Source organism: Egretta garzetta, unplaced genomic scaffold (assembly GCF_000687185.1).
Source record: "Egretta garzetta isolate BGI_Z169 unplaced genomic scaffold, ASM68718v1 scaffold87, whole genome shotgun sequence".
Lineage (NCBI taxonomy): Eukaryota > Metazoa > Chordata > Aves > Pelecaniformes > Ardeidae > Egretta > Egretta garzetta.
In genome coordinates this window covers 90,741-116,543 of record NW_009260286.1, presented here as the reverse complement: position 1 = coordinate 116,543, position 25,803 = coordinate 90,741, and the positions used below count along the sequence as shown (strand labels likewise).

Genomic DNA, 25,803 nt, shown 5'->3' with positions numbered 1-25,803 from the left:
CCCAGGAAAAAGAAGCTATGGGAACTTGGTATTTCATAGGTAAAGTGAGTGCTTGGAAGGACGGTCCACTCTATTAGCGCCACCAAGATGATCCAAGGCCTGGGAAGCCTGCTGTATGAGGACAAGCTGAAAGAACTGGGTTTGTTCAGCCTAGAGAAAAGGAGCCTTAGAGGGGATCTCATCACCACGTACCAGTACCTATGGGGTAGCTATAAGGAAGATAGAGACTCCCTTTTTACAAGGAGTCACATGGAGAGGACAAGGGGGGATGGACACAAGTTGCTCTTGGGGAGATTCTGGTTGGACATGAGAGGGAAATTTTTCACAATGAGAACAGTCAGCCATCGGAATAATCTCTCCAAGGGAGTGGTTGACTCCATCACATTGGACACTTTTAAGACTCAGCTGGACAGGGTGCTTGGCCATCTTGTCTAGACCATGCTCTTGCCTAGAAAGGTTGGACCAGATGATCCTTGAGGTCCCCTCCACCCTATGATTCTATGATTCTATGACTTTTCCTGCTTCCTGGCAGTGGGGTGTCTCTTAGCCTGGGGAGAGCATCCGCAAATCAGTGGGATCCCCTCTGTGCTCAATGGTGTTCACATTTTCTGCACAAAATGTCAGGTTTGGGTGGGCAGCTGATGATGAAGAGTCTGCAGGTCACTCACATATGCAGAGTCTTGCAGTGCACAGAGTGGAGAAGGGCCAATATTAGCAAAAGCCTTTGTGCTCATTTCCACCATCTTTTTGACTGATGTTCCCATATAAAATTTGGGAATGTTCCCATTGACAACCGAGGAGTGAAAAATCACGGCACAGCAGGATGCAAAGCCTCTTTGCAGGAGTCTTGGTCTTTTTATCATCATGGTTAGGAGTATCAAAGTATCAAAGGTGTTAGACTTATCCCAGTTTCCAGAACCTTGAAAACATTTCTTCAGAAATAGGGAGAAAAAGTGAACAGTGTCAATGAGGAGTGAATTTATCAGCTGATCAAACAAATAGATATTATTTAGAGTTCAGTCTTGTAAAAGACACAGTGTCAATGAGGAGTGAATTTATCAGCTGATATTATTTAGAGTTCAGTCTTGTAAAAGATTCAGAGATTCTTTATAGAATTAGGTTTTTAATTAGATGTCATCTCCGCCTACAAACCTCAGACCTGTTATTTGTCATGGACCTGTTCCAAAACCTGTCTGAGTGTTTGGAAAGACTTCACCGGTCTCAGTGACAGCTGGAACTGCCTTTGCAGTCACAGTCTACCAGCAAGACCAGAACTGTCCCTCCTGGTTATACAAATATTAAATGTTCAAACTGTATCAGAGAACTTCCAGTGCCTCCTTTTGGACAGGGGACTTATTCCACTTTTGACATTACATTCAGGCTGAAGTAATTGGAAGGAAACCTCCACAAATCCCTGTTTTATTCTTCTTCCACAAGCAAAGCTTTGCTGCCAAGTTATTAACAAGGGGCTTCCAAAAAGCAACCCAGGGGAGATCATTCCAACTTTCAGACTGCTTGGCCTGAGCCTTATTAATAAGGGGCTCCTGGAGAGCTTCCTCTGTTCTACCAGGGGATTTCAGCAGCCTTTGGGGCTAACTGTAAATTCTCCAGAAGATATTGCTCCTACTGTTTGTCTGGCCATGCTTAATGCTGAACCTTTTACTGGGGTGCTCTGAAATTTTCCTCCCCGCTGAGGTTTCTGAATGCATGAAGCCATCACAGGAAGCCAGCAGCGTTAATGCCTAGATTGTTTTTTATTTATTGAAACAATTTATTATAATAGCAATAACAACCTTGGCCTGGGGCATTTCCTGGGGAATTAATGGCCGTCTGGGCTGATGCTCCCAGCAGATTGTTAGCCCTCAGGAAACAGGCTCTGTAATTGCTGCTGGTTTGGTTGGAAAAACAAAATAAAATGTGTTTCTAATTTTTGGCCAGTTAGAAAATGGTGCCTTTTGTATAGGGGGTTATAAAGAGCATATATCTTTTGTCTGCATGGATTAAATTCAGTGTTGAACCAGTGACATTTTCATCAATGCTCTCAGCCCAGAAAGGGAAATACCAGGAAGGGGAAAGGTAACCCCAGCTAAAGAGATTGACAGCAACTGGGTCCTGCTAAAGGTTGAGGAGAAAAACATATCCCTGAGCTGTCATCCACAGCAGTGGAGGAAAAAGCTACACTGGTCAAGATCCATGTGTTAATGGATGTACACATACACACACACACACACATATACAGGAATGCATATCAAAATTATGTTAACTCCTGCTACTGATGTCCATACACTCTTAAAGAGCTTTTTTTCTTCCCAGTATAATGAGTGTTTTGAGGAGCATCAGTGTTGGTATGATGAATTTGAGCCACCTTTGATTTTTTGGAAGATGCTGAGCACCCATTTGCTGAAAAGAATGCCCCTTTTTGGTCTTTGCAAGTAGAACATGCAATGGGGGAGGCTCTCAAAATCACTAATCAGCTGTCAAACTCCCAAATCTAGGCTATTGCTGACTTGGTTACTGCAACTGAGAAAAAGCAGAGCCTGTGGTTTTCAGCTTAAGTTGCTCTTTCTGCTGTGAGAAAAAGAGATGTTGCTGCGTGAGTGGATTGTACGTATGATAAATGCCAAGGCTGCAGTTGAATGTAGGGTTACGGCTCAGTGAGGAAGTCCAGACAGTGTCTCAGACGTTGACAGAGTAGCTGTAGGAGCTCATAAATGCCACTGGAGCCCAAAGATTCAATTACAGCCATCGCACTGCATGAAGGGTCGTACATACAAGCACAAGCAGGGTTGAAAAATGGTTGCTTAAGTAGAAATCGAGGTGCGGCTTTCTCATGAGCTGGATACAGTAGCATGGAAAAAGGAGTGTGGAAGAGAAAGGAAAAGCAGGACATGGACCAAAATGGGGGAAAAGAAACCGCATGCTTCTGCATCTTGGGCTCCAATCTATGTTTTTTTAATGAGTTGCTTTAAAAGAGTGAGCAGTGGAACTAATGCAACCAAATCAAGCCCATGTGTGTGCAGGAACGTGGTGCTCAGGAAAGCGTGCCTGGCATCCTGTCAGCCAGGCAGAGCAGCGGCAGACCGGACCAAGCATCTTCCAGTACAAGCAGATCGGTCCTGCTCATTTGTTCTTCTCACGCTCCCACACCCCGGGCATCCTCAGAGCCCTCCTTAGGCCTTCCTGCAAAGGGAGCTTTGCCCTTACTGTCCTGAGTGACATTGCACATGGAGGTAAAAGCGCTACTGGGTAGTGATTCTACTTGTCCTGGGGTTTTCAAATCTCTGAAATTTAAGCCACTTCTTTACCGTTCTTACAGTACCAGATGGGCAGCAGCTTTGCTACTGCACAAAGAGGGCTGCAGTTTTAGTTTGACTTCTGCCCCTGTAGTTCAGAGTTGCCATTGGCTTCGTTGGAGCCAGGATTTCACTCAGCCAGATCTCTCCCTGTCCTTATGTCGACCCACGAGCCCTCTGATTTACTTTTCTCTCCTCTGTCTGGTTAAAGAGGGGAGTGAAAGAGCTGCTTTGGTGGGCCCCGGCATCCAGCCAGGGTCAAACCACCACATACAGGAGCCATTGGCACATCTTTCATGCCTGCTCTGCTATCTTCTCTTTTACCTCTGGATTTTTGCTGTCTGACTCTTGTCAAAATATCTTAGCTTAAAACCTCTGGCTTTGGTCTCACTTGACTTTCCGGCTACTGCTGCATTTCTCTCCTCTTTTTTTTTTTTTTTTTTTGTGGAACTGTTGAATGCATCCGCTGCAGTTTTCTCCTCTTTTTTTTTTTTTTCTTGTAGTCTCTCTTCAGCCTGTTTTTTTTTCTCATGCCATCTACACCAGCTGCTCTAGCAACAGGGTTATTAATAGCTTTATTAGCCAATTTTCAGACTATCATGACATCTTCCTCCACCTTGGCTTGTCAGTCACCTTTGAGATTCATTTGGGAGAGAAGTGAAGAGCACAAAGGCGTTTTGTCTCTGTGAATGTTCCATGAGCATCTCCAGGCGTTGAACTATGCATTGCCTTGAACAGTGCACAAGTCAGTGTTTGAGCTCTGACCACAGAATCAGAGAATAATTTAGGTTGGAAGAGGCCTCCAGGGGCCACCTGGTCCAGCCCCCTACTCAGAACATGGCTAACTTCACATTTAGAGACAGCTTTGAAATTAGAGCAGGGTCTCATCCTGTTGAGTTTTGAGTATCTCCAACTGGTTTCCAGTTCATCTTCTGCAACCTTTGCTTTAAGGAAATCAGCTGGAGAGGGAAGTTTCTAAAAGCACAGTGAGGGGAAATGAAGGTGGAGCGTAGCCTTTTAGCTACAGAGATCTTTCGGGGCCGAATGTCAGGCTCTCAGCTGGTGGGAACTGTTACAGCTCCATCACTGCATTCAAGGGAATAAGACTCATCTGACTCCATCCTTGAACTCAGGACTCCCAGCAGACACAGCGGAGTAGAGCTGGCCTTGACACTTCTGCTTGGTTCATCTTCACCCACTCCGTGTACCTATAAACCTTGAATACGCTGAGATGATTCAGCCCAGGGGAATGGCAGTAACAACATTCATCATAATTATGCTTCTAAGTAGTCCCATGACCTGAAAAAAAAGAAAAGTTAGTAAATAAACAAGATGACCTAGTTTTAAAGGCACTGTGGATCCTTTGGAGTCTTGTTATATCACCTCTGAAATGTGGCTGTGCAGGATTCACCCTGTTAGTGCCCTGACTCCAGCTCTGCTTGTGCACCACAGGTACACATTTTGGTGGTCTGGGCGGAAAGCCAGCACACTTGCCTTAGATAAGCAAATGAGACCTATGAATAAATAATATGCTTTTTTTTTTTTCCATGCTGCAAGGCTTCCCATTTCAGCTGGGCCACAGCTCAGAGAGCTTTGTAAACCAACTTTATTCCTTGTACGATGATAATGGATGCCGCAGAGAGATGCACTAAGCTGGTTGTCAAGCTCTGGAATGGGCTGCCCAGGGAGGTGGTCGAGTCCCCATCCCTGGAGGTATTTAAAAGAAGGATAGATGAGGTGCTTAGGGACATGATTTAGTGGCTGGATGGCAGGGTTAGGTTAAAGGTTGGACTCGATGATCTTAAAAGTCTTTTCCAACCAAAGTGATTCTATGATTCTATGATAAGCTGCTGCTGGGTGTGCAGCACCCAGTGTCAACCCCTCTCGGGCAGCCACTATAATCAGCATTGAATTCTGAAGGCTGCTCCTTCCCCTTCCAGACAACTCCAAGACACGACTGCAGCAAACCCACATTCTGCATGTGGGCAAATGCCTTGGCAGCAAATCCACCATTTAAATTCCCCTTCCTGATTTCCCTGGGGCGAGGAGGCAAAGGAGGGATCGGAAGTAAAAGCAACCATTTGAAACTCTGCCCCTCCAGAGACGGTGGCTGGTATGAGCACAGGGGAGCTCTGTGTCTGTTGTGTTCTTTCAAGGCTTGTTCTCAAGAATAATTTTCTTTCCCCTTTCAGAAAACCCTGAACGGGCTGCTCTGTATTTTGTCTCTGGAGTGTGCATTGGACTCGTCTTGACCCTGCTGGCCCTGGTGCTAAGAGTGTCCTGCCGAACTGACTGCAAACGCTCCTCCGCAAAAAACCCTCCTCGGGAGCGGGAGAGCGACAGCGACAGCAGCGACAGCGATGACGATTCGGACACCACTTCGGACCTGTCTGCCCGCAGGCACCGCAGGTTTGAGAGGACTTTGAACATGAACGTCTTCACTTCAGCGGAGGAGCTGGAGCGAGCTCAGCGGCTGGAGGAGCGGGAGCGCATCATCCGGGAGATCTGGATGAATGGCCAGCCGGACATCCCAGGGACCAGGAGCCTCAACCGTTACTACTAAGTGATGGGGAGTCCAACCGTCCTGCCCTGCACCCTGGGGCTCCTCCACATGCGACAGAAGAGAGGGAGGGAAGGAATTTTACGTGGATGTCTCCCCTTTTCCTTTCAGGCATGCTACCTGGAGCAGTGTGGATGGACAGCAATAAAGCTTTTCCCGTCTCCTTCTCCCTGACATACTGCTATCACCCCTCTTCACGGACACTTTCTGGTTACAACAGAGGTGGTTGCCAACTGCACTTCTTAGTAGCAGGCAGGAGGGTGGCAATTACAGTCCCCTCATGTGGGACATGGAATTTGGCATGCTGTGGTACGAGTGCTCCTCTCTTGGCTGGGGAGAGAAGTTGTCCAGGTTTTGGTGTTCATTTAGGAATTTTTGGTTTCCCTTTCCTGAGGACTGTGGGAGAATTGTGAACAAAATGACAAATCTGGAAAGATGATTTGAGAAGGGAGGGGGAGGTGGATCCTGACTGATTGTCTTGTGACTTCAGAAGCCATGAGATTAACCTAATTAAAACCCAACGGCAAATACGACTTGTTAAGAACTGGGGGATGGGGGGAGGGATTCTTCCATTGTGAAATCATCATCTTGGTGCTTGGATGTTTGCCATAGTTTATTCAGTTATTTATGGCTGTCTTTTCATCTTCCTTTTCAACTTCCTTTTCAATAGAAATATTTTTTTTTTTTTTACTGACACCTCAGGGATAAAATCCTATTATTTTTTTGAATCTGTTCTCCCTGCTGGCCCCTGTCAAACACAACCCGACCCACCTCCAACAGTGAAATTAAGGTAATATAAGAGATGTGTCAGTGACTGGTGAGACGTTACCAACCTCAAAGAGGTTGAAAAGGGTTTTCTTTTTGTTTTGTTTTAAATATATATATATATATATTTGAAGATGCTGCACAGGAATGTGCCTTATTCTTTTTTTTGTTGTTAAACTACAGTTTTCCTATGGATAGCAATGCACAACATTTTATATATTTTATTAAAAAAATAAAAAAAATAAAAGCTCTATCTATGTTTACCAGAGGAATATGGAGACAGAAGAAGCCACATTTGACAACAGAATGGGTAATAAATGCTAAATAAACTCTGGTTTGCTTCAGTACATTTGAATTTGCATCCTCACTTTCGGCTAGGTGTTGCTCAAGGAAGACGCTTTCGAAGAGTAGCACACCTCTGCAGGCACTCAAGGCTGACGTCTTCTGCGTGCAGGAACTTGGAGACACGTTCTCCTTTGGCTGCAGCCCATCAGCCTACTTCTGCAACGCACGTGGGCAGGAGCAGCTGAGCAATGTGTTGATTCTCCAGGGGCCATACCAAAGCCTACCAGCACCACGGGAAAGAGGCCCAGTGATTTCATGATGCTTTGAGTCTCTCCCCCAGACCCAAATCATACCTGGGCCAGAAGCAAGTGTTAAATAAACCAAAAAATACGTGGGAAAAAGGTGAAATATATTTTAGTACTCCTTCAGTTGTTCCATAGAGCGTTCAATGGGATATCACCACCCTACCCACTATCTAGGTGCTTATTAGTCACTCCCAAGCACCAGTTCACTTCAGCCACAAAACTTGGTGTTTTTCAGGTCTGCTTGACACTGCTTTAGCCTGAGTAGCTTTGGTATGTGCTCCTCTGCCTTAAGAGTTGTCCCATCACATGCAGTGGGTTGCAAGATGGGTGAATCTTTTTGATTCCCCGAGGGTTTGTGTACTGATGAAAAGCCAATCGCTGCTCGGCAGAGCTGTGGGGCCAGTAGAGTCGTGACAATGACTCAGAGGAACAATCTAAGTGGTGACTTTATTAACTGGCAAACTTAAGGAACTGGCAAGCTTAACGAGCAAACAAAGGCAACTTGGCAATGGAACTATTTTCTGAGCAACCTGTCACAAATTGTCCAAAACTTATATGTGTGAATATATGGTAGAGAAGTGGAGAAAGAGAGGAGCAAGAAAAGGAAAAGAGAGGAGCGGAGGATAGAGGAAACAGAGGTATCACCATCCTTGGATCCCATGTTGGTGGTGGTGGTGCAGAGTCTAGATCTGTAGGTGATGGGTCGACCTGGCAAAACATATGTGTTCGTCCTTGTGCAGTGGGTTGCAAGATGGGTGAATCTTTTTGATTCCCCGAGGGTTTGTGTACTGATGAAAAGCCAATCGCTGCTCGGCAGAGCTGTGGGGCCAGTAGAGTCGTGACAATGACTCAGAGGAACAATCTAAGTGGTGACTTTATTAACTGGCAAACTTAAGGAACTGGCAAGCTTAACGAGCAAACAAAGGCAACTTGGCAATGGAACTATTTTCTGAGCAACCTGTCACAAATTGTCCAAAACTTATATGTGTGAATATATGGTAGAGAAGTGGAGAAAGAGAGGAGCAAGAAAAGGAAAAGAGAGGAGCGGAGGATAGAGGAAACAGAGGTATCACCATCCTTGGATCCCATGTTGGTGGTGGTGGTGCAGAGTCTAGATCTGTAGGTGATGGGTCGACCTGGCAAAACATATGTGTTCGTCCTTGTATAGTCTCATTAGTCCAGGACCACCCCTGGGGTGGCAACCATCTCACTTCTGTGCAGTCAAGTGTTCTAGAGAGTTCTTGAATTGGGTTGGGGGGTGTCAGTGGAGTGGTGAAGGTCTTTGGTGATCGTGTGCTCCTGAATACCTGTTGACCGGCACATGCTTGGTTGTTGCCCTCTGGCAGTGGAAACAGCCCACCGCCCTGCCTCCACAGGGCTCGCTTTGCCCCTCTCTAGTCCCCCCCTGCCCGTGTGAGTTGTTTGAGACAAGGAAATATCTGACTGACTGGTTGGTCTTAGACAAGAGTTCACAAAATGTCAGCAAAGCAAACAACGACTGAAAGCTCTGAATGCCCAGAGCTTTCCCGTTAGCTTCAAGGAGAGATGAACATGGGTGGACCTACCCACAAGACGACTGAGGACATTACAGTGGGGCTGTTCATGTGCTGTGCCATGGTAGGACAGCCCCCTGACACCAAGGGCCTTCTTGGCACTCTTTGGGGTCACTGTGGGACTCCTTGTCCGGCTGAGGAATACTGCATTTGAAGTGCCCACAACGATTTCTCCTGGCTTTTGCAGGGTGAGAGCAAAGTTGAGTAACTGCAACTGGTGGTACTGGTAATGTCAGAGATGAGGCTGGCCAGCGAGAGGTGGTGTCACCTGGGAAGACAATACTAGTACCGCAGAGTGATTCCTGTTCCTGGGCCCATGAAGGTTCAAATGGAAAGGCTCAGTATTGACTTGGGATGTAATTTTGCAGCTGATATTTAATAATCAAGATAATCAAGCAGGAGACAGGTCCCGAACCCTGAATGTGTTGCCAGGTGCTGTGCTTTAGCTGGAATGTTGAATGTGCTCTGCTGAGGGTGTCGAGGAGCAAGATGACAGGATGAGCTCAGTGGGATCAGTTTTGTTGGGCTTATGTTTTCCCCTATAGCAAGACACAGTCCCTCAACCTTGGTGATTAAGGGACAGCAAATTTTCAGTTTTAGAGCCCTGTGTCCTGGGAGATAGACTGCAAAACTGATTATAAGAATGCTATAAATGAATGGATTTATGTATCTGATTTTCCCAAATGATTGGATTTGACCAGAGGAAAGAACGAGTGCGGTACGTCTGAGTATACCTCATATGCAACCGAGGGATTAAAATATCTGCTTCCAACGTAAATCACAGCTGAACCCCAGTTACAAATGGATGAACAATCCTCCCTTAGCATTGCTAGTGCTGCTGTAAATCTTCCAGCTGAAGCTGGCAAGAGAAAGGAGCTGGTTGCGCACGTTGCTTTTCAGAGCTGAGCAGACAAGCCCAGCTCAGCCTTGCCCTAGGTAACAAGACGTAACAAAAGTAGACTCATCGTCTTCACAGCACATGCAATACTTTTACGTACCGCCCAGCTCCTTTTGTCTCAGGGCCATGCATTTCTAAAAAGGCTTTGACTAAAGAAAAAATACAATCCTTTGAGCTACTGTAAGTAAAAGACTTTAAGTCATTCTGTAACTATTTCTGGATTTGTCCCAAAAGTGCTGAATAGTTTGTCTGGGGGAAAAAAACACAATCAAGATTCGTGGGGCAGGAGTTGGTGGTTTGCCTTTAGCTCTATAAATCAACAGAGCAAACCCACTCACCTGGAGTATAGAAGAGCTTGATTCACTGCAGGAGGGGTCAAATCCGTATTTCTCACCCCAAAAAAGAGTATTTTAAGCACACAGAGCTTTGGACTTGTCTGGTTTCAATCTTTTGTGTTGTACTCACCGTGTCATATGAAATATTTAAACACTCGTAGAGCTGGAGAACAGAGAATACATACTTTTTGACCAGGCTAATGTGAATCCCTCTTGTAGGAGGTTATGCATAACTCTGCTCTCTTACTTTATTTAATTTTTTTACATTAAAGTGAGTTATTGTTTCTGGAATAACACTGTACAAATTCCCCAAGACGGATAAAGGAGCTGAAATCAACTTTTCCTGTTTCATGACTGAATTTCCTAATTGGTGACCTTTTGGATAAAAAGATGCTAAGGCCATTTTCCATGTGAATCTTTTCTTTATGCCTCAGTTTGCTTTTACAGCTTTATAATGGAAGATAACAGCACAATCCTGGACTCCGAGCTGCCTGGCCAGTTGGTAACAAGGGGAACTGCAGGATATTGTATTTAAAGGAGATAGCACTGCTGTGGCCGTGTACTGTCTCTGTTGGGCTGCAGGCTGAGGCTCGGGAAGTGATGTGCCTGTGCTACACATCTGGACACTTTCACACTTCTACAAATGACAGGATACTTGGATTGGTAACCACAGAGTCATTCCGTTATGGTTTGATAACTTGTACCATGTTAGCTTTGTAAATGAATGTGATGGGTTGGAAAATTAAGGGTCCTTATCCCGGGAGAAGCTGAACACGTGGGAACGAAGGGGTCAGACTTTCGAAGAGTTGACTGCACATTCGTTATCCTCTTGTCTGCGGGGACAGATGGGGCTGGTTACAGAAGTCACAGCGGTGTATGGAGGAACAGCAGAGAAGTAAGTTGTTCCAGTTAGATGCCCGCTATGCTCTCCTGCTTGCTCCCCATCACCCTTGACTTCTCAGGGCCATTTTCAACTCCTGCTATCACCGGTCCTCTGACCTCTTTTGTGGACCTGTGTTCAACGTACCCTGAAAATCTCGGTAATACGGGGTTTGCTGCCTTTCCCATGTCCACCCTGGTGTTCATATCCTCAATGAATTCCAGCCAGTTAATGAGGCATGCCTTTCCCTTCCAGAAACTGCAGTGCCACTACTTAACCCCTTGCCTGCCATCTTTCCCACCACCCCAGGGGCTACACAAATAAAGCAAGCTCGCTTAGCTGTTGTACTGCCAGGATGTAAAGCATATGCTCGTGGTGCTGTGGGGAATCTGAATTTCCTCTTGTGCTTCACGGACTCTCTCGAGTTTCTGGAGGCATCACAAGCAATTAATCATCTTACACTGGCCCAGAAATCCTTCTGCTCACAGTCATTACGGAGGTCTGCATCATGGTGAAGTTTTAATAATCTGATCTGAGTTTCTAGTGTCCTTAGATACACAAAAAAATAATTCTCAGTGCTGCTTGCCTTTCCTCTCCGCTCGTTAAATCAGTGCAGATTGCCCCTTCACGTAATTTCCTCCATTAGTCTGTTTCTGTGGTTCTTCTTGAGGACTGCCACAGTTAAGCATAATTCATCAAAAAAAGCAGTAATTGCTTTGGTTCATTACACTGCAGCTCACCTCTGTGTTGCACTAAGTGTGCATTTGCCACACCCGTGGTCTGAAGGTGCTCCCTTACTCTGAGTGGATGTGGTGGTTTAGTAGCATTTAAGCAAATCAGTTGCTTCAGGAGTTTTAAATTACCCACCACTGAATGGACCTATTCTAGCAACACTGGTATAATGGTCACCATTTGGAGTATTGCATCAGGGAGTCCTGGGGAACTGGTGCAATGTCACTGGGAGTTACGTGTTGGCTGAACCATGATCACCCGAAAGCTGCTCAGAGATGTACATGTGATGGATGCTCTGGGAAGTGCATTCTGCTGGATACTTGCTCATATCATGAAAGCCTACCAGTTCCCATGTGGGTCTCTCCAGAAGGATAGGTGGACTTGCCTTTGTCCTCAAGGCTAGAAGAGTGCAACTGGCCCATGATTTCCTTTGGGAGGTGTCTGCTTGCTGAGGGGAGATACAAGACATGTTCCCCAGACAAATGCCTGGAAATATGGCCAGGCTTCTGAAGCACGTTTGATGGATGTCATCACTGATTCTCTTTTCCCTTTGTCTGCACACAAGTGGGCAGCTCAGGAAGTTCCCCAGAAGGAGAGGAGGTACTGGACCAACATGCTCCATCCACACTGAACTCCTGCTCAGAGCCCTTTGCAGGTTGGGGACAGGGGACTCCTGCTGCCAGGCCTGTCCTCACCAAACAAGGTTTCCTAGTGCTGAAGCTTCAACATGAACCAAGGGAATGGAACCACCCTCTGCTGGCAAAAGGCTGTTGGCATAGAACTGGGGCACTGTGGTCAAGACCATGAGCATGGCAAAGAATCTATGACCTCTATCGCTATTACTACAACCTGTAAAAAATGGCAAGATTTGCTGGCCTGCTTTTCTGGGACCAGTTCCTAAGGGACAGTCCGATTTTTCAGTGCCAGAGAAGTCATTGGTTTGGGGTGTGGGAATAAACTGGTGGTGTTACCCATCTACATGCATGTGTCAGTGGTGGTTTCACAGGACGCTTGTGTGTTTGCAAACACATGGTTGCTTCCCAAACCGCTCAGTACTGTCAGAATCATCCAGAAAAAAATTTCAAAATATGGATGTATTTTCAATCCAGGAAAATCACTACCTAGTTTTATGTTTTGTCTCACCTGCTTTCTCTTTTTCCCTTCCATATCAATGGCAAAATAAATTGGTAAAACTAAAGCCCCAGCATCTCCTCCCAAGAGCTAAGCAAACTCAAGAATGTTTTATTTTTACCATTCTACAAGAACAGAGTCTAAATAAAGGGATTTGCAAAAATATTCAGTGGGGTTTTTTTTTCCAATTTAAATAAATGAATTTTAAAACTGAGTCCTCTAAAGCGTGTCATGTTTTCTTATCAGCTATCTTCCTAGAGGAACTTCTAATGAATGAAGGATGGGGGTATGACATTGTGATAATGCCCAATCCATCATTCTTTGGAAGCATTTTTCTTTGAGATGTCCCAGTCCCTCCTATATCCCTCTCTTGCTGAGTAATCTCTCAGAGTTCTCCTCCTGTTTCCCCTCCTAAATTGCCCACCTGTGGCCAAGACTGTAAATTGTGGCAGACCACATTCCTGTGGCTGATCTCTCCTCCTTCTCTATTTCTCCTAGCTGGTTAGGGACCTGTGCTACCTGTTTTCCACTGAAGAAACTCCACATTTTTCATGGCACTGGAATGGATCTTGGCTTTCACTAGTTCATCTGCCATTTTGCTATTGAGCAACACATGGATTGGGAGCTGGAAGGGAAAAATCAAAACCTGGTTTTGGAATCTTTTCCTGTTGAAGGACATTGTTCTGAGCAAAGCTGGGTGGCTGTGAAGGGAAGCAAATCCTTATGTTGAGGATGAGCTTGGACAGGGCAAATGCAGGCTAAAGGGGGACCTATTTTTGCCAAGGCTTTGCATCCTTTGCCAAATGCAAACGTTGCCACTTTGGCACCTCCTGAGAACTTCAATCATTTCTCCTGCGTAATAAGCTGTTTTTGGAGCAAACACTTTCTGAGGACATGCAGTGACAGCAGATGGGAACAACGTCAAATTTCTTTCTTTGAGCTATGAGAAAACACCTTTCCCTTTCTATTATGACTTCATGAAGAAATGTAAGCTGTAATGATGAGATGGAAAGTGGCATTAAAAAAACCTGAAATGGGACATCTAAGTGAAAAGGCATCTTTCTTTACAGTTTCTGGCAGGACACTGACTTGGCTTGTTTATTTTCTGGTTCTGTTTGGAGTCTGATGTTATTCTGTATCGTGGGTGAAACATAAGTTCCCCACAGCACTTTTCTGGGGATGCGGTGCCATGCTGGAAAAAAAAACAAAACAAAACTTTGGCTTTTAAAAAGGCAGTAATTTGTACATTCCATTTCTTGCAAAGGTCTTTAAAATCCCTTTTGATGTGGAGCGGTCCTCGCCCCTCATTCTCAATGTAAGGGGACTTTTGTTTAAATGTATGAATTGTTTAGAAGGGATGGAAGTATTTCCCCTTTCTCCAGCTCCTACGTTTTTGGAGCCTCTAGACCACACAGGAACAGCAGATCTCAGAGGCATCCGATGTTTTTTCTGAACTGTTCTTTATATGAGTTGCTTTCATTTCTGGAAATGGCACTGCGCTGCTCCAATGTGGCAGACCCAGCAGTATCTGTGACTGTTGCTGTTTCAGCCCATAGCTGTCCTAGGTGTCCAAGTTCCAACGTGATTACAGTACCAGGAAAGTATCTGTGTGTTTCTGGCATCTTTTAAAAGGACAATTTAAGAGAAAAAGTTCAAGAGGGCTCAAGCACACTAGTGTGAGTCAGAACCAGTGACTTTGCATCCAAAAGCAGTGCAGGATTATTCTCGTGGTACTGGAAGTGATCTGGCAATGGCAAGTTTGCTTCTGAGAACTGACTAAAATGCAAGAAAAAGTGATTGCTAATGGTGCAGCCTGAAGACTAAAGAGCTCGCCAGACAGCACTTCCAGAGGATGCTTTTCCTGGGAGGGAAGGTTTAATACTGTCTGACAGGACCCTGAAAAGTGCCACCCACAATCTTGGCATAATTTTGAGGCTCCCCTGATGGTTCCTCTGCCATAGCAGCATCTCATCAGGCTTCCCTGTCTGGATCTATGTCAGGGTTTACAGTACTGGTGATGCTGGTTACTTTAGCAGATCGCCTTGTGGACCAGGGGCAGAAAAACACCACCAGACCAAGAGGGATGAGGCTGGTGAAGATGAGCCTCTTCCCAGCCCACTTGATGAGGGCTGGGGTCCAACAGGGAATGGACTGCTGCTCCTCGGTGACTCCCTCCTGCCCCAAACATATCTGTGTACACACCCTATGCCTGTCCCTGTCCTGCACATGGGGGGCAGCCAGGGGAGCAAACCTCCTGCTCCTTCTAAGACTGCCTTCTCACCTCCAGTTCTGCTCCTCCCTGGTGGCAGAATCACAACTTTCCCTGCATGGGGGGACCTGAACTGGAGGAAAAGGGTTGACTTCAGTGGTGGGACAGGCAGCAGCATGGGATGGCTGGGGGAATATGGATGTGGACATCATCTGGGTTTCCTGATGGAGAGGAAAAGGTGTCTGGAACAAGAGGTTTGGGAAACAGAGAGTCTCCTGACTCCAAGCACCCCATTCTCCACGTCCCTCTCCTCAACCTCAAGGCCTTGCAAAAACCCTCCCAGCTGTAGTCCTTCAGGAGGCCAGTTTGCCTGGAGGATGTAGGTCATGACACGGTTCCCGGTAGGCTACATGGTCCTTTTGGATGGAAGCCCAAGCTTTTAAATTTTTAGCTACAGAACATGACCTGCTTTCATCAGTGAAAAATTTTTCTGGTGTGGAATAAGTTCTATCTTCCACAAAAGAAATATCTCATTTCTTTTTATAAACAGCTTAGTGTGGCTGGTGCAGTTTTGCCAATTCAGTTCACTGATGGAAAGTGATTTACCACAGGCATATTTATATACTGGCTATAAAATATAGTCAGTTTTCCAGGATGGAAAAGTGCCATTTGAATGTGAACTAATTATGTTAACTTCCTTATTGTAAATTGCCATTCAAAAGCAAAAGCAGCAGTGGCAGCAGTCAATGTTTATGTCTCATACACCCACACAGACCTCTTCCAGTGAAAGGATGAAGGAGTACATAATTTCTGAATGTGTCATTTTGATTTGGACCATTTCTAGTTTAAATCTGGTTATTAAAGTGCCAGAAAAATACATAGGTTTTGACTGGTAATCTGGAACATTTCAATTAAAAATTGCCTAACAGGGATAAGTTGAGAAAGCCCATCACAACTAACCCTTTTCCACAAATCTGCTTTTTTTTTTTTTCTTTTTAAACAAAGAAATGTTTTGCTGAAAACTTCTCGGCTAATTCTACTAATCAAGAGCCAATGAAGCTGAAGCTAAAGTCAGGCTGCACATAAAACAGACTTTTCCAATAACAGCAATAATTTGGAATTGGAAGAAAGTAACACATGATGGTTTCTATGTGTCTGGGGAGTTTTTTAATCAGAGTGGGGAGTTTCTGAATGACATACTTCATTCTGGATCAGATGGAAATTCAGAAAAGGCCTTGACATATGTGGTACAGAAGTGATATTAGATGGTTGAACAGCTCCTGCCAGCCATACAACGTGTGGCTCCGAGACCCTCTCCCTCTCGCCTGAGCTAAATGCAGGGGCATGCTATGGCCCGCATACTAGTAGTAGAGCAACTCCTCAATAGCATAGAGCTCTTCAACACCCTCCTCCAGCTGGTGGTCCTGCCCATGGGGTGAGACTTTTGTCCCTGAGCAGTAGCTGGTCCAATTAAGGGAAACAGACTTTTTATAGAAGTAGTCACTGGACATTTTCCTTTTGCCTCAGTGGTTAGCGGTTTAGGTAGCGGTGTCCCTGCTCACTGCAGGGGGGTTGGACTAGATGACCTCTAGGGGTCCCTTCCAACCCAAAACATTCTATGATTCTATGATTCTATGGTTGAGGAGCTGAAAGTCCTAGCTTAACTTTCTTGGCATCATGTCGGTGTGCTCACTAGGGACCCCTGATGGGACCTGGGTCCTGTCAGGCTGGTGAGCGCTTGCCAGTGTTTGCAGCCAGCATTCATGTAGCTCTAAGGGGAAAAAAAAGACATTTTGAATTCAAAGCATGTCTTGGGGTTGAGAGAGGAGGGAGAGAAGGGAAGGATGGAGGGGGAGAAGCTGATGTGTGCCTGATGCTTTCTCAGCCACCACTCAGGGGTTAAGGCTTCTCCAGCCATTCTTCTCCTGTGAAGATTCATGGTGTGGCAGAGGTAGGTTGTTAGTGAGGGTACATCCCCTTTCCACCAACCTCTGCATAAGCCCTCCAGGCTGCTGGGGTTAAGCATTCAGAAACTAAGCAAAAGCCAGAATGAAGGGTGACAAGCACCGACAAGTCCCTCAGTGGACAGGATCGCCATTAAATAACGTGGTTATATGCTCTGGCTTCATGAGTGCAATGGCTAATAATGAGGTATTTCTTTGCAGGTATTGTTCCCTGAGGCTTCGTTTCCTGCAGCTGTGCAGTAGCTGCCCAGAGAACTCTATCATGGCTTGCAATGACTCCTGCTCCCTCTTTGCAGGGTCATGAGAGCGTTGGGGTACTTTGCAAAGAGTACATTCACAACATGTCTGTGAGGACAAAAGCACGTTGTTTTGATTAGCATGTGCCTCTCAGAGTCGGGGGTAAAAAGCAAGGAAAAAGCTAAGTCAAAAATATGTCTCTACCTTAGTTTGAGCATGTGTTGTGGTTTAACCTGGCTGGCAACTCAGCACCACGCAGCCGCTCGCTCACTCCCCCCTCCCTCAGTGGGGTGGGGGAGAGAATTGGGAAGGGAAAAAAAAAGGTTAGAGCCGTAGGCTGAGATAGACAGTTTAATAAGAGAAAATAATAATAATAGTAATAATGAGAATGGTAACAGAATATACAGAATATACAAAGCAAATGATGCACCACGCAATTGCTCACCAGCCGCTGAGCAATGCTCTCCCCTCAACCCACCGACCGACTAACCCCCCCGAGCATGACGTTCTATGGTATGGAATAGCTCTTTGGTCAGTTTGGGTCAGCTGTCCTGGCTGTGCTCCCTCCCAGCTTGTTATGCACCTGGCCGAGCAGGAGAAGCTCAAAAGATCCTTGAGTAGTCTGAGCACTACTTGGCAACAACTAAAAACATCAGTGTGTTATCAACATTCTTGTAGTACTAAATCCAAACCACAGCACTATGCTAGCTACTATGAAGAAAATTAACTCTGTCCCAGATGAAACCAGGACAGCATGGCACCATGCAATGGTATTATGTGTAGTGCTCAACCACTACAGGTGTTGTGTGGTATCACACAACAGCTGTGTGATACCAGGTGTGTGTGGTATCACAACGCTCCTTTAGATATCCAGGGTACAAGAATATGTAGATACAAGAGGGTAGTGAGATACTTAGATTAAAGTCAGTGGAGTGGAGCAACCATGAGGTTTAAGATAGGTCCCTTTTAGGTGATCTAAACGTGGCCTTTATATATTTCATCAGGGAGATGTATTTCCTGATTTTGCTTAGGTGCATTGTCTGGTGCTCAGATAGGAAGAAATCTGGAGACATTTCAAGAAGTTCTTAACCAAATTCCCCTTGTGATGCGTGTGAGCTATATCCAGAGCATATTGATGATGTGGAAGAATGCCATTTTTTGTTTCTATGGAACAATCTGAATCTGTTGCTGTCCCTATGAGAAAAACAGAAGCACACATGCACTCATGTCGAATAAAACTACTGAGGGCAAAGCAGTTTAAAAAGCTGGTAGAAATTCCTTTTGTATATATGAAATACTGATGAATTCAAGGTCTGGGGAAGAGCCTTGCATTGATTAGCTCAATGCAGGGCACTAAGATAGCTTTAGTCATTTGTCTCAGGACCAACTATCTCTTCTGAGAGAGAAACCCTTGCAATGTGATTTATAATTGCAAACTTCTGAAGGCAAGGTTGACTTGGTCATGAATTTTTTTATCTTTCAGCCTCAATTCCATATACCATGTGGTTCCAGTGTCATATTTTATCTTTGCTTTTATTTATAGGATAGCCTTAGCAATAACAATAATTTCCTTGCTGACCTTCTCTCAGTGTATTCATCCTGTTTCAAAGGGCACATTGTCCTTCGTTGCCTTATAACTGCAGAGGCAAAAGAACTTAATGGTGGTGTGTATTCTAAGTCATCACTGGGCCTGTGGCAAATATGTTTTATAAACATGACACAGTGCACAGTGCAACTATACACTGTGCCTTGAAACTAATGAGTGTCCATGATTTTGCAGCTTACAAATTGTTTTGTGACTTATGTTAGAATGATCTCCCTGAGAATTAAGGAACTTTTTGGTGCCTCTGATCTCCAAAGTCCTCACCTTGATCACCTCTATCGAAGTTACTCTTTCTGTCTTTTTGCATATAAATCTTTCCGGCACTGAGGAGTTGAGCATCTCAAATGCAGGCCAGCCTTTGCTAGTGCCCACAGCCTGGTGTTTGCTCTTCCTTTTCTGAGTGAGGGCTGAGATATTAATTTAATAATGAAGTTGTAGGGGTCTGAAGAACACAACCCAGCTTTGCTATGGCTGTTTGAGCCTTTCATTCACAAAACTAAAAAACATTTTCAAGGTCTTGGTTTCTGGCCCAGACAGTACTTTGTTATCCCATGCAGAAAGGAAAACTTCAGCCAGAACACTGGAAACACATCAGGATGCATGTGTTTGTATACATAAGTACACACAAACACACACAAATAAACCTACTCAGACCTTTATCCTAATGATCCTAATTTAAGGCCAGGTTGGACGGGGCTCTGAGCAACGTGATCTGGTTGAAGATGTCCCTGCTCACTGCAGGGGCGTTGGACTAGATGACCTCTAAATGTCCCTTCCAACCCAAAACATTCTATGATTCTATGATTCTATGATTCTATGATTCTATGATTCTATGATTAGGCTCTCCTTTGGAAAACAGGCACTGTGCATTCAATGACAATAATGTATTAATTTTACTTTATGGGGATCCGCCTCAAAGAATATTATAGAATTTTTACATTTTTACATAAACTGTACTAAGAGACTTTGTATTCAGCACTGGAAAGCTGCAAAGTTTAGCAAGAAAGAGTTCAGCACCAAAATTCAAGAACAACACTTATTTTGGGTGGGGCAGTTCTGATGGAGCAGGACTGTGTGCCTCAGCATCTTTTGGGGCAGGATCAAACAACTCTTTTCTCACAAAGACTGTTGAGGTTTGTAAGGGGCAGGTTTTGGCCACATAAAGCTGCAGCTTTTGAGAATGTGACCCTGCATTTATTGAAAAAGATGTATATCAAAATCAGCACTTGATTGCTGATCTAGCCATCTGCCCCCATGTTTAACATTTCAGTCTTTCCAATGACTCTTTTGTCATTGTTCATTCAATTGTCATTATCATTTGCTCATGAATTTCAGGCTTAACCCACCCAACGTATATGCTGATGTATGCAAATGCTTCTTCATTCAGGTAAAGCATATGTGTATGCAGTAGATCTTTCTTTTGAATACAGAACAACAGGAGAACAGATGGCAAAGGGTCTGATTTTCACTTCATGCTGCTTTTTTACATCACATTATTTTTAGTTGTTGATGTTTCATCTGTTTTGTGAATGTGTACATAAGAGGTGAAGAAGGTCCTTGCAATTGATTCGTTAATTAAAACCAAATGGACTACAGAGAAGCTTCTACACTGGTCTATTGTAAGATGCAATAACACTGGCTTCAGAAGAGTTATGCTGATTTAGGCTGTAAAAGAAAGACGGTAGCCAATAAATGCATCAATGAAACTAGCTAAAACTCAATGTCAGTCACTGAATCTGCAAGAATGAAAAGTATAATGTTCTGGTTTTGCTAAAGAGAAACCCACCTCTATGTCCAAAGCAGGCCTAGTTTTCTCAGATACCTCCTGTAGAGAATAACAACATGGGTCTGTTAGACTTTCCTGTGGCTTTGCAAGCAGGAGGCAGGAAGCAGAGACGTGACTAGCACCCCGTCAGTGCATACAAACCAGAGGACAGTGGTTTCTGACTATAGCAACCTTTGGGTAGCTGGAGATAACAACTGTTTATTTTGATGTCTTTGTCCTTCACTATCGCAATGACACAAAGTTTGGATTCAGACCAAGCTTCTCCTTGGTCACCTGTAGTTCCTGGGACTTAATCCTAATCAGATTTTCTCACTGGTGTTAAGTGAGAGAGCCAGTGCTAAACAGGCGACTGTTTAGTGGAATGTTTCAGGGTTGGTATCCAGTGCTTGAAATCACAGTTATGCTGTATATTCTCTTTCTTGGAGCCCCGTTAGAGCTGCAAGGTGAGGACAGATATTATTCAAGACCCAGCAGTTGTGATTCTGGGATTGATTCCTTTGGGAACCGATTGCTTGGTTGTGGGAGTTGATAGGCTCCAGCTGAAACACATCCTCAAAGTCTTACTCATGAGCAGCAAGCTGATCTCCAGATGTGATTGGTATGTTCCTGCAGCTCTGTACCACATCTGGGCTCTGTCTGCCCACGACTGCTGTCAGCTTGGTATCACTGGCTTCTCACAATGAAGCTTGAAGCTGGGCAGGCTGCATTCCAGTAATGGGCTGCTGAAAAATTAATCCACTATGACAAATTAATAAAAAGAAGCTTTGGATCCTTCCCAGATCTGCACTGAAAACACCATTTGAGCTAAGCAATGTCAGCTCTCCGGTGTTAATCATAACCAGAAAAACACGGCATGGCCATCATTAAGTAGGCTGGCTTCCTGAGAGTTTTCTCATAAACTCTGTTCCAGCTTTTCAAAGGCAAAGCCATGTACACAACTTAGTGCTTATTTCCTTGTGTGCAGCAAGCAGTTTATAATGCTCATCTTGAGCTTTTTGGGGAAAAAAATCTTTTAAAAGCAGAAGCATAAAAAAAGAACTAAGGAATCATGGACACTAGTAAAGAGATCAGTGCTTTTGTTTAGGCTGAAAGAAGTGAGGTGCTCTGAATAATAACCTTGAAATTGAGCTGGTACAGGGAATATAATTTACCACAGCATTACTCTCACTATAACTATTCAGTCAGAGTGCGTCAGGATTAAGGTTTGGCTTGCAGCAGAGTGTTGGAAAGTTTTCATTGTTTTTCCCACTCCCCTCATGTGAAGGGTCTAGAAGATGTGCCCATAATGTGCTTTAGGCATTGCAACGACTCTTAGCTAACTTGTGTAACCCAGGTAAATTCACAGGCCTGAGCAGAAGTCTAGATCTCTAATGCAATATCCATCTACAGCATTGCCTCCTCATCTCTTACTTGCTCCATGTTCAAAACACAATTTTGTACTCTGAGGATTGGCCTGCCCCATGTTTGGTGTGGGGCTGACTGTGGCACCATTTAGCAAGGCCTCACACTCAAAATAAGCTAGTCGCTGTGGTCCTTTCCGTGTTGCACCATGCTACGTGCATGTGTGTGCCAACCACAGAATCATAGAATCATTTAGGTTGGAGAAGACCTTTAAGATCATCAAGTCTAACCGTAATCCTAGCACTGCCAAGTCCACCACTACACCATGTCCTTAAGCACCACATCTACATGTTTTTTAAGTACTTCCAGGGATGGGGACTCAACCCCTTCCCCAGGCAACCTCTTCCAGTGCTTGATAAACCTTTTGGTGAAGATTTTTTCCTAATATCCAATCTAAACCTCACCTTGTGCAACTTGAGGCCATTTCCTCTTGTCCTGTCACTTGTTACTTGGCAAAAGAGACTGACACCCACCTTACTACAACCTTCTTTCACATAAGAACAAACACAAGGCACTGCTAGATACAACCCACTGTATGAGGTGGCCTAAGAGGTGTGGACAACTGAGATACCACTCCCAAACAAGCAGAATGAGGCTTTGAAAATAAACCACCCATCTTGTGGATGGGTAAATAGGGGAATGTCTCTCTCAGACCTATGTGCTTCAGAGACTTCAAGGTGTGGTTTTCCCCTGATCCAAGTACTGGAAAGCAATGTAATGTTTCAGTGGTTTTGCTATAGGACCAGTGAAAGAAATTTGATACTCTGGAGAACTTTGGATGGAAGTGGTGCAGAAACAGCCCTGGTGGATTCTGAGGACTGCAGCAGAGTTAAAGGTTCATGGTAGGAATCTACTTCTCTCTGCAGCTCTAGGCTCCCTTTACATCACATTTTGTAGCCTGTTACTCCAAAGGACAATGAAACCAATGCCTTTGACAAATGCTGCATTTACATTTTAGCAATAGTTGTTGCACTGAATCATCAGGCTGGTGTAGCAATATGGAGTTTCTATGTAAGTGACATGATTAATTTTGAGTAAATGAAGCTATATTTCTAATTAGATTTGCTTTTCTCTGTACCTCATCTTGCCTGGACTTTTGGCACAAGACTTTGCCATTTAGCGCTAAGGGCAGCCGCAGGGGCTCAGACTATGTTCTCGTCACAAGACCTTGTTTTGGTTCATCCTTATGTGTTTGGTTTTAAAAACCAATTTTTTATTTTTATTTAAAAAAAAAAAATCAAGAAAAGCTGTAGAAAAATCAGTAAAGCCAAAAAAGAATTAAAGCAAAAGTGTCTGGATGAGAAAACCCAGCTTGTGTCTGAGCTGAGAAGCAATTTAAGGTTAGACATCTGCCGAGCAATAGGCTGTGTCTGGACACAAAATGCCAGTTTTCACCAGTAAGCCTCAAGAAATGCAAAAAGCCAAAGCATAAATTTTTTAAGGTCTTGTATAAATCATGCATTTTATTTCCAGGTGCTTTTAGGCCTGAAAACACATCTTCCCTCTCCTTTGGGAAAGAAACAAAACAAGACAAAACAAACCCCCAGAACATTCCTGTGGAGATTAAAAAAAAATCAGCCTTTTATGAAAAAAAAAAAGGTTATGGGAAAAACTTACTACTTCTGATGAGCTCTGGCACTGGAAATTCATAGCTCATTTTATCTAACGGACAGAAAATATTTCACCTTTGGAGGACGTCTCATTTCCCAGTGTTAGCCTCTTCTGAGTTACCTGTGAGCAAACAGCCTTTTTCCTTCTCCCAAACCAACAGGCATGCACTGCAAACTGTGGTGTAAAATGAGTTTTTTGCAGGCAGATCCTTTCTTTGTGGGAAAAAGAGAGGTGAACCACCTTTCCCTGGCTTCCCAGCAGCGCTGACTGCCCCTCACCAACACCACGGCCCCTCCTCAGCATCTCTGTCACACCAAGGAACTCCTGAACTGTCTTCTTGTATTCTCAGTTTGCCATTAGCATCCATCTATGGCCTTTGGCTCTGAGACCAATTTGTGCAATTTATGTTTCTATTAATCCCTCTAATCCCCAAACCAGGATGGCTGCATTCAAATTGACTGCTGGGCCCTGTGCTAACCTTTGAGTTGCACCCATGCACTACAGGTTGGCCTAGGTCTGACCAGTGCCAAGGGGAATGCTAATAACATAACACTGTGGATGGTTGCGTGACACTTTTTGGGCCCATGTCCCCGTTTCATTTACATTATTAGTGTATGCATAGACAATGAGTCCTGACAGGTCCAGAGGCAAGGAGAAAGCAGCAGAACTGCTCTGGGTGTTCATATATAATTCAAGGACTAATGCTTATTATCGTATAGTCTCTAAGCAGAGAAGTGGACCCAGGCCCTCCTTTCCCTTGAAGGACTTGCACGTCAGTCTAAGGTAGAAGCCACATGGCTGACTCTCCATCCTTGGGCTTCTTCAGTGATCTGGCAAATCCAGTGTGACTTGGATCGTCTTTTTTTTATCACCAGACAATAAGGGGAGGAAATCAAAACCAGATGGGAATGGATGGGAGAAATTCCCACATCTTGATTTCTCCAGCCCCTGACAGTGAAAGGAAAGAAAGAGGTGACATGACATGATGATGAGCCATCTGCAGAATGAGCAGTCATGGAGGAGAAGGGCAGGAGAACCCCCAGATGAGGTTCAGCTTAATCCCCAAAGGGTAAAGCTCCTACAGCTTGGGGCATTGGGAATACATTTAGCTGTGAAAGTGTTTTAATGAGTTAATCGTAGCTAAGCTGCTTGTTTAGAATTCCAAACCTTTTCACTAAAAAGCAGATCAAGTTAATCCAAATCAATTTCTCAAATCCATTTTTTATGCAGATTATCAAACTTTAGGGCACATTAACCATTCTCTAGCACATATTGCAGGCTTCATGGCAGCTCTCCCCTTGTTAAATCTTTAAAGTATCTGGATTGAAGGATAAAGCAGTGTTTGGATTAACTGGACATTTATCTTTCTCTCCTTCCACGCTTCCTCTTTTTTGGGGATGATTTTGTGTCCAGCTATGAGGACGGCCTGGCACTGGATCTTTTGGAGATGTTTTTGGCAGAAGGGAGATGAATCATCTCCATTTAAAGCAGCTGTGAATCATGTAAATTCATAACCTACTTCAAGCTTAATTTTTACAATCAGAGCAAATCCTAGAAGGCACATAATCCTGTTGCGCTGAGAACAGGCACTCAAACCCAGACTATTTTAGATCTGATTCTGGATGACCATCTTCTGGAACAGATAACACTTGCAAGAGCTTAACATTGTGACAAAATGTTTTGCACAGTTGGAAGAGATACCCGATTTATTGTTTTTTGAGGTAAATTTTGTATTGGTAAGAAGTACTGGTCTGGCTTCTCTTGACACTCAAGTCCTGTAGACTAGAGGAGAAGGACTAAAAATTTCCTTACTAGCTATTATGTTATAATCAATTATTTAAAAGCTAATGATCAGACATGTTAAGTAATGCAATGTGCTTGCCCAAAGCTCCTGTTTCTAGGGCCTGCATGAATAAGTAATACATATTAAAATAAAATGGACAAGAATTTTTAAGTTTGTTTTAAACGGAATTAAGTGATTGCCAATAAATTAACGAGCATGGTTGTCAGTGTTGGTTTGGGGGCTGCGTTATTCCTAGACACTAACCGAAGTGAATCACAAACATGCATAACCTGAAATAAGCATCTGCAAAATGTCCACATTAGCATTACCATTCAGGATATAACCTGAAGAGATTTTCAAGCCAGAAGGGACCACTAGATTATTCACTTGACTATCTGCATAACACGGGGTGTAGAATTTCACTGGACGATTCCTGTCTTGAGTTTTCAGACCCTGGCTGAGCCAAAGCAAG

At 44.2% G+C, this 25,803-nt stretch overlaps 1 protein-coding gene across 1 annotated transcript in view; it reads left to right on the top strand.

Annotated features, from left to right (window-relative positions):
* EVA1A (eva-1 homolog A, regulator of programmed cell death) overlaps positions 1–5,856 on the top strand; it is a 218,339-nt gene extending 212,483 nt beyond the window's left edge. Inside the window, exon 8 of the mRNA XM_009642516.1 lies at positions 5,486–5,856. Within this exon, the coding sequence (XP_009640811.1) occupies positions 5,486–5,856 (371 nt within the window). The remainder of the gene's footprint in view (positions 1–5,485) is intronic.
* The last annotated feature ends 19,947 nt before the right edge of the window (positions 5,857–25,803 follow it).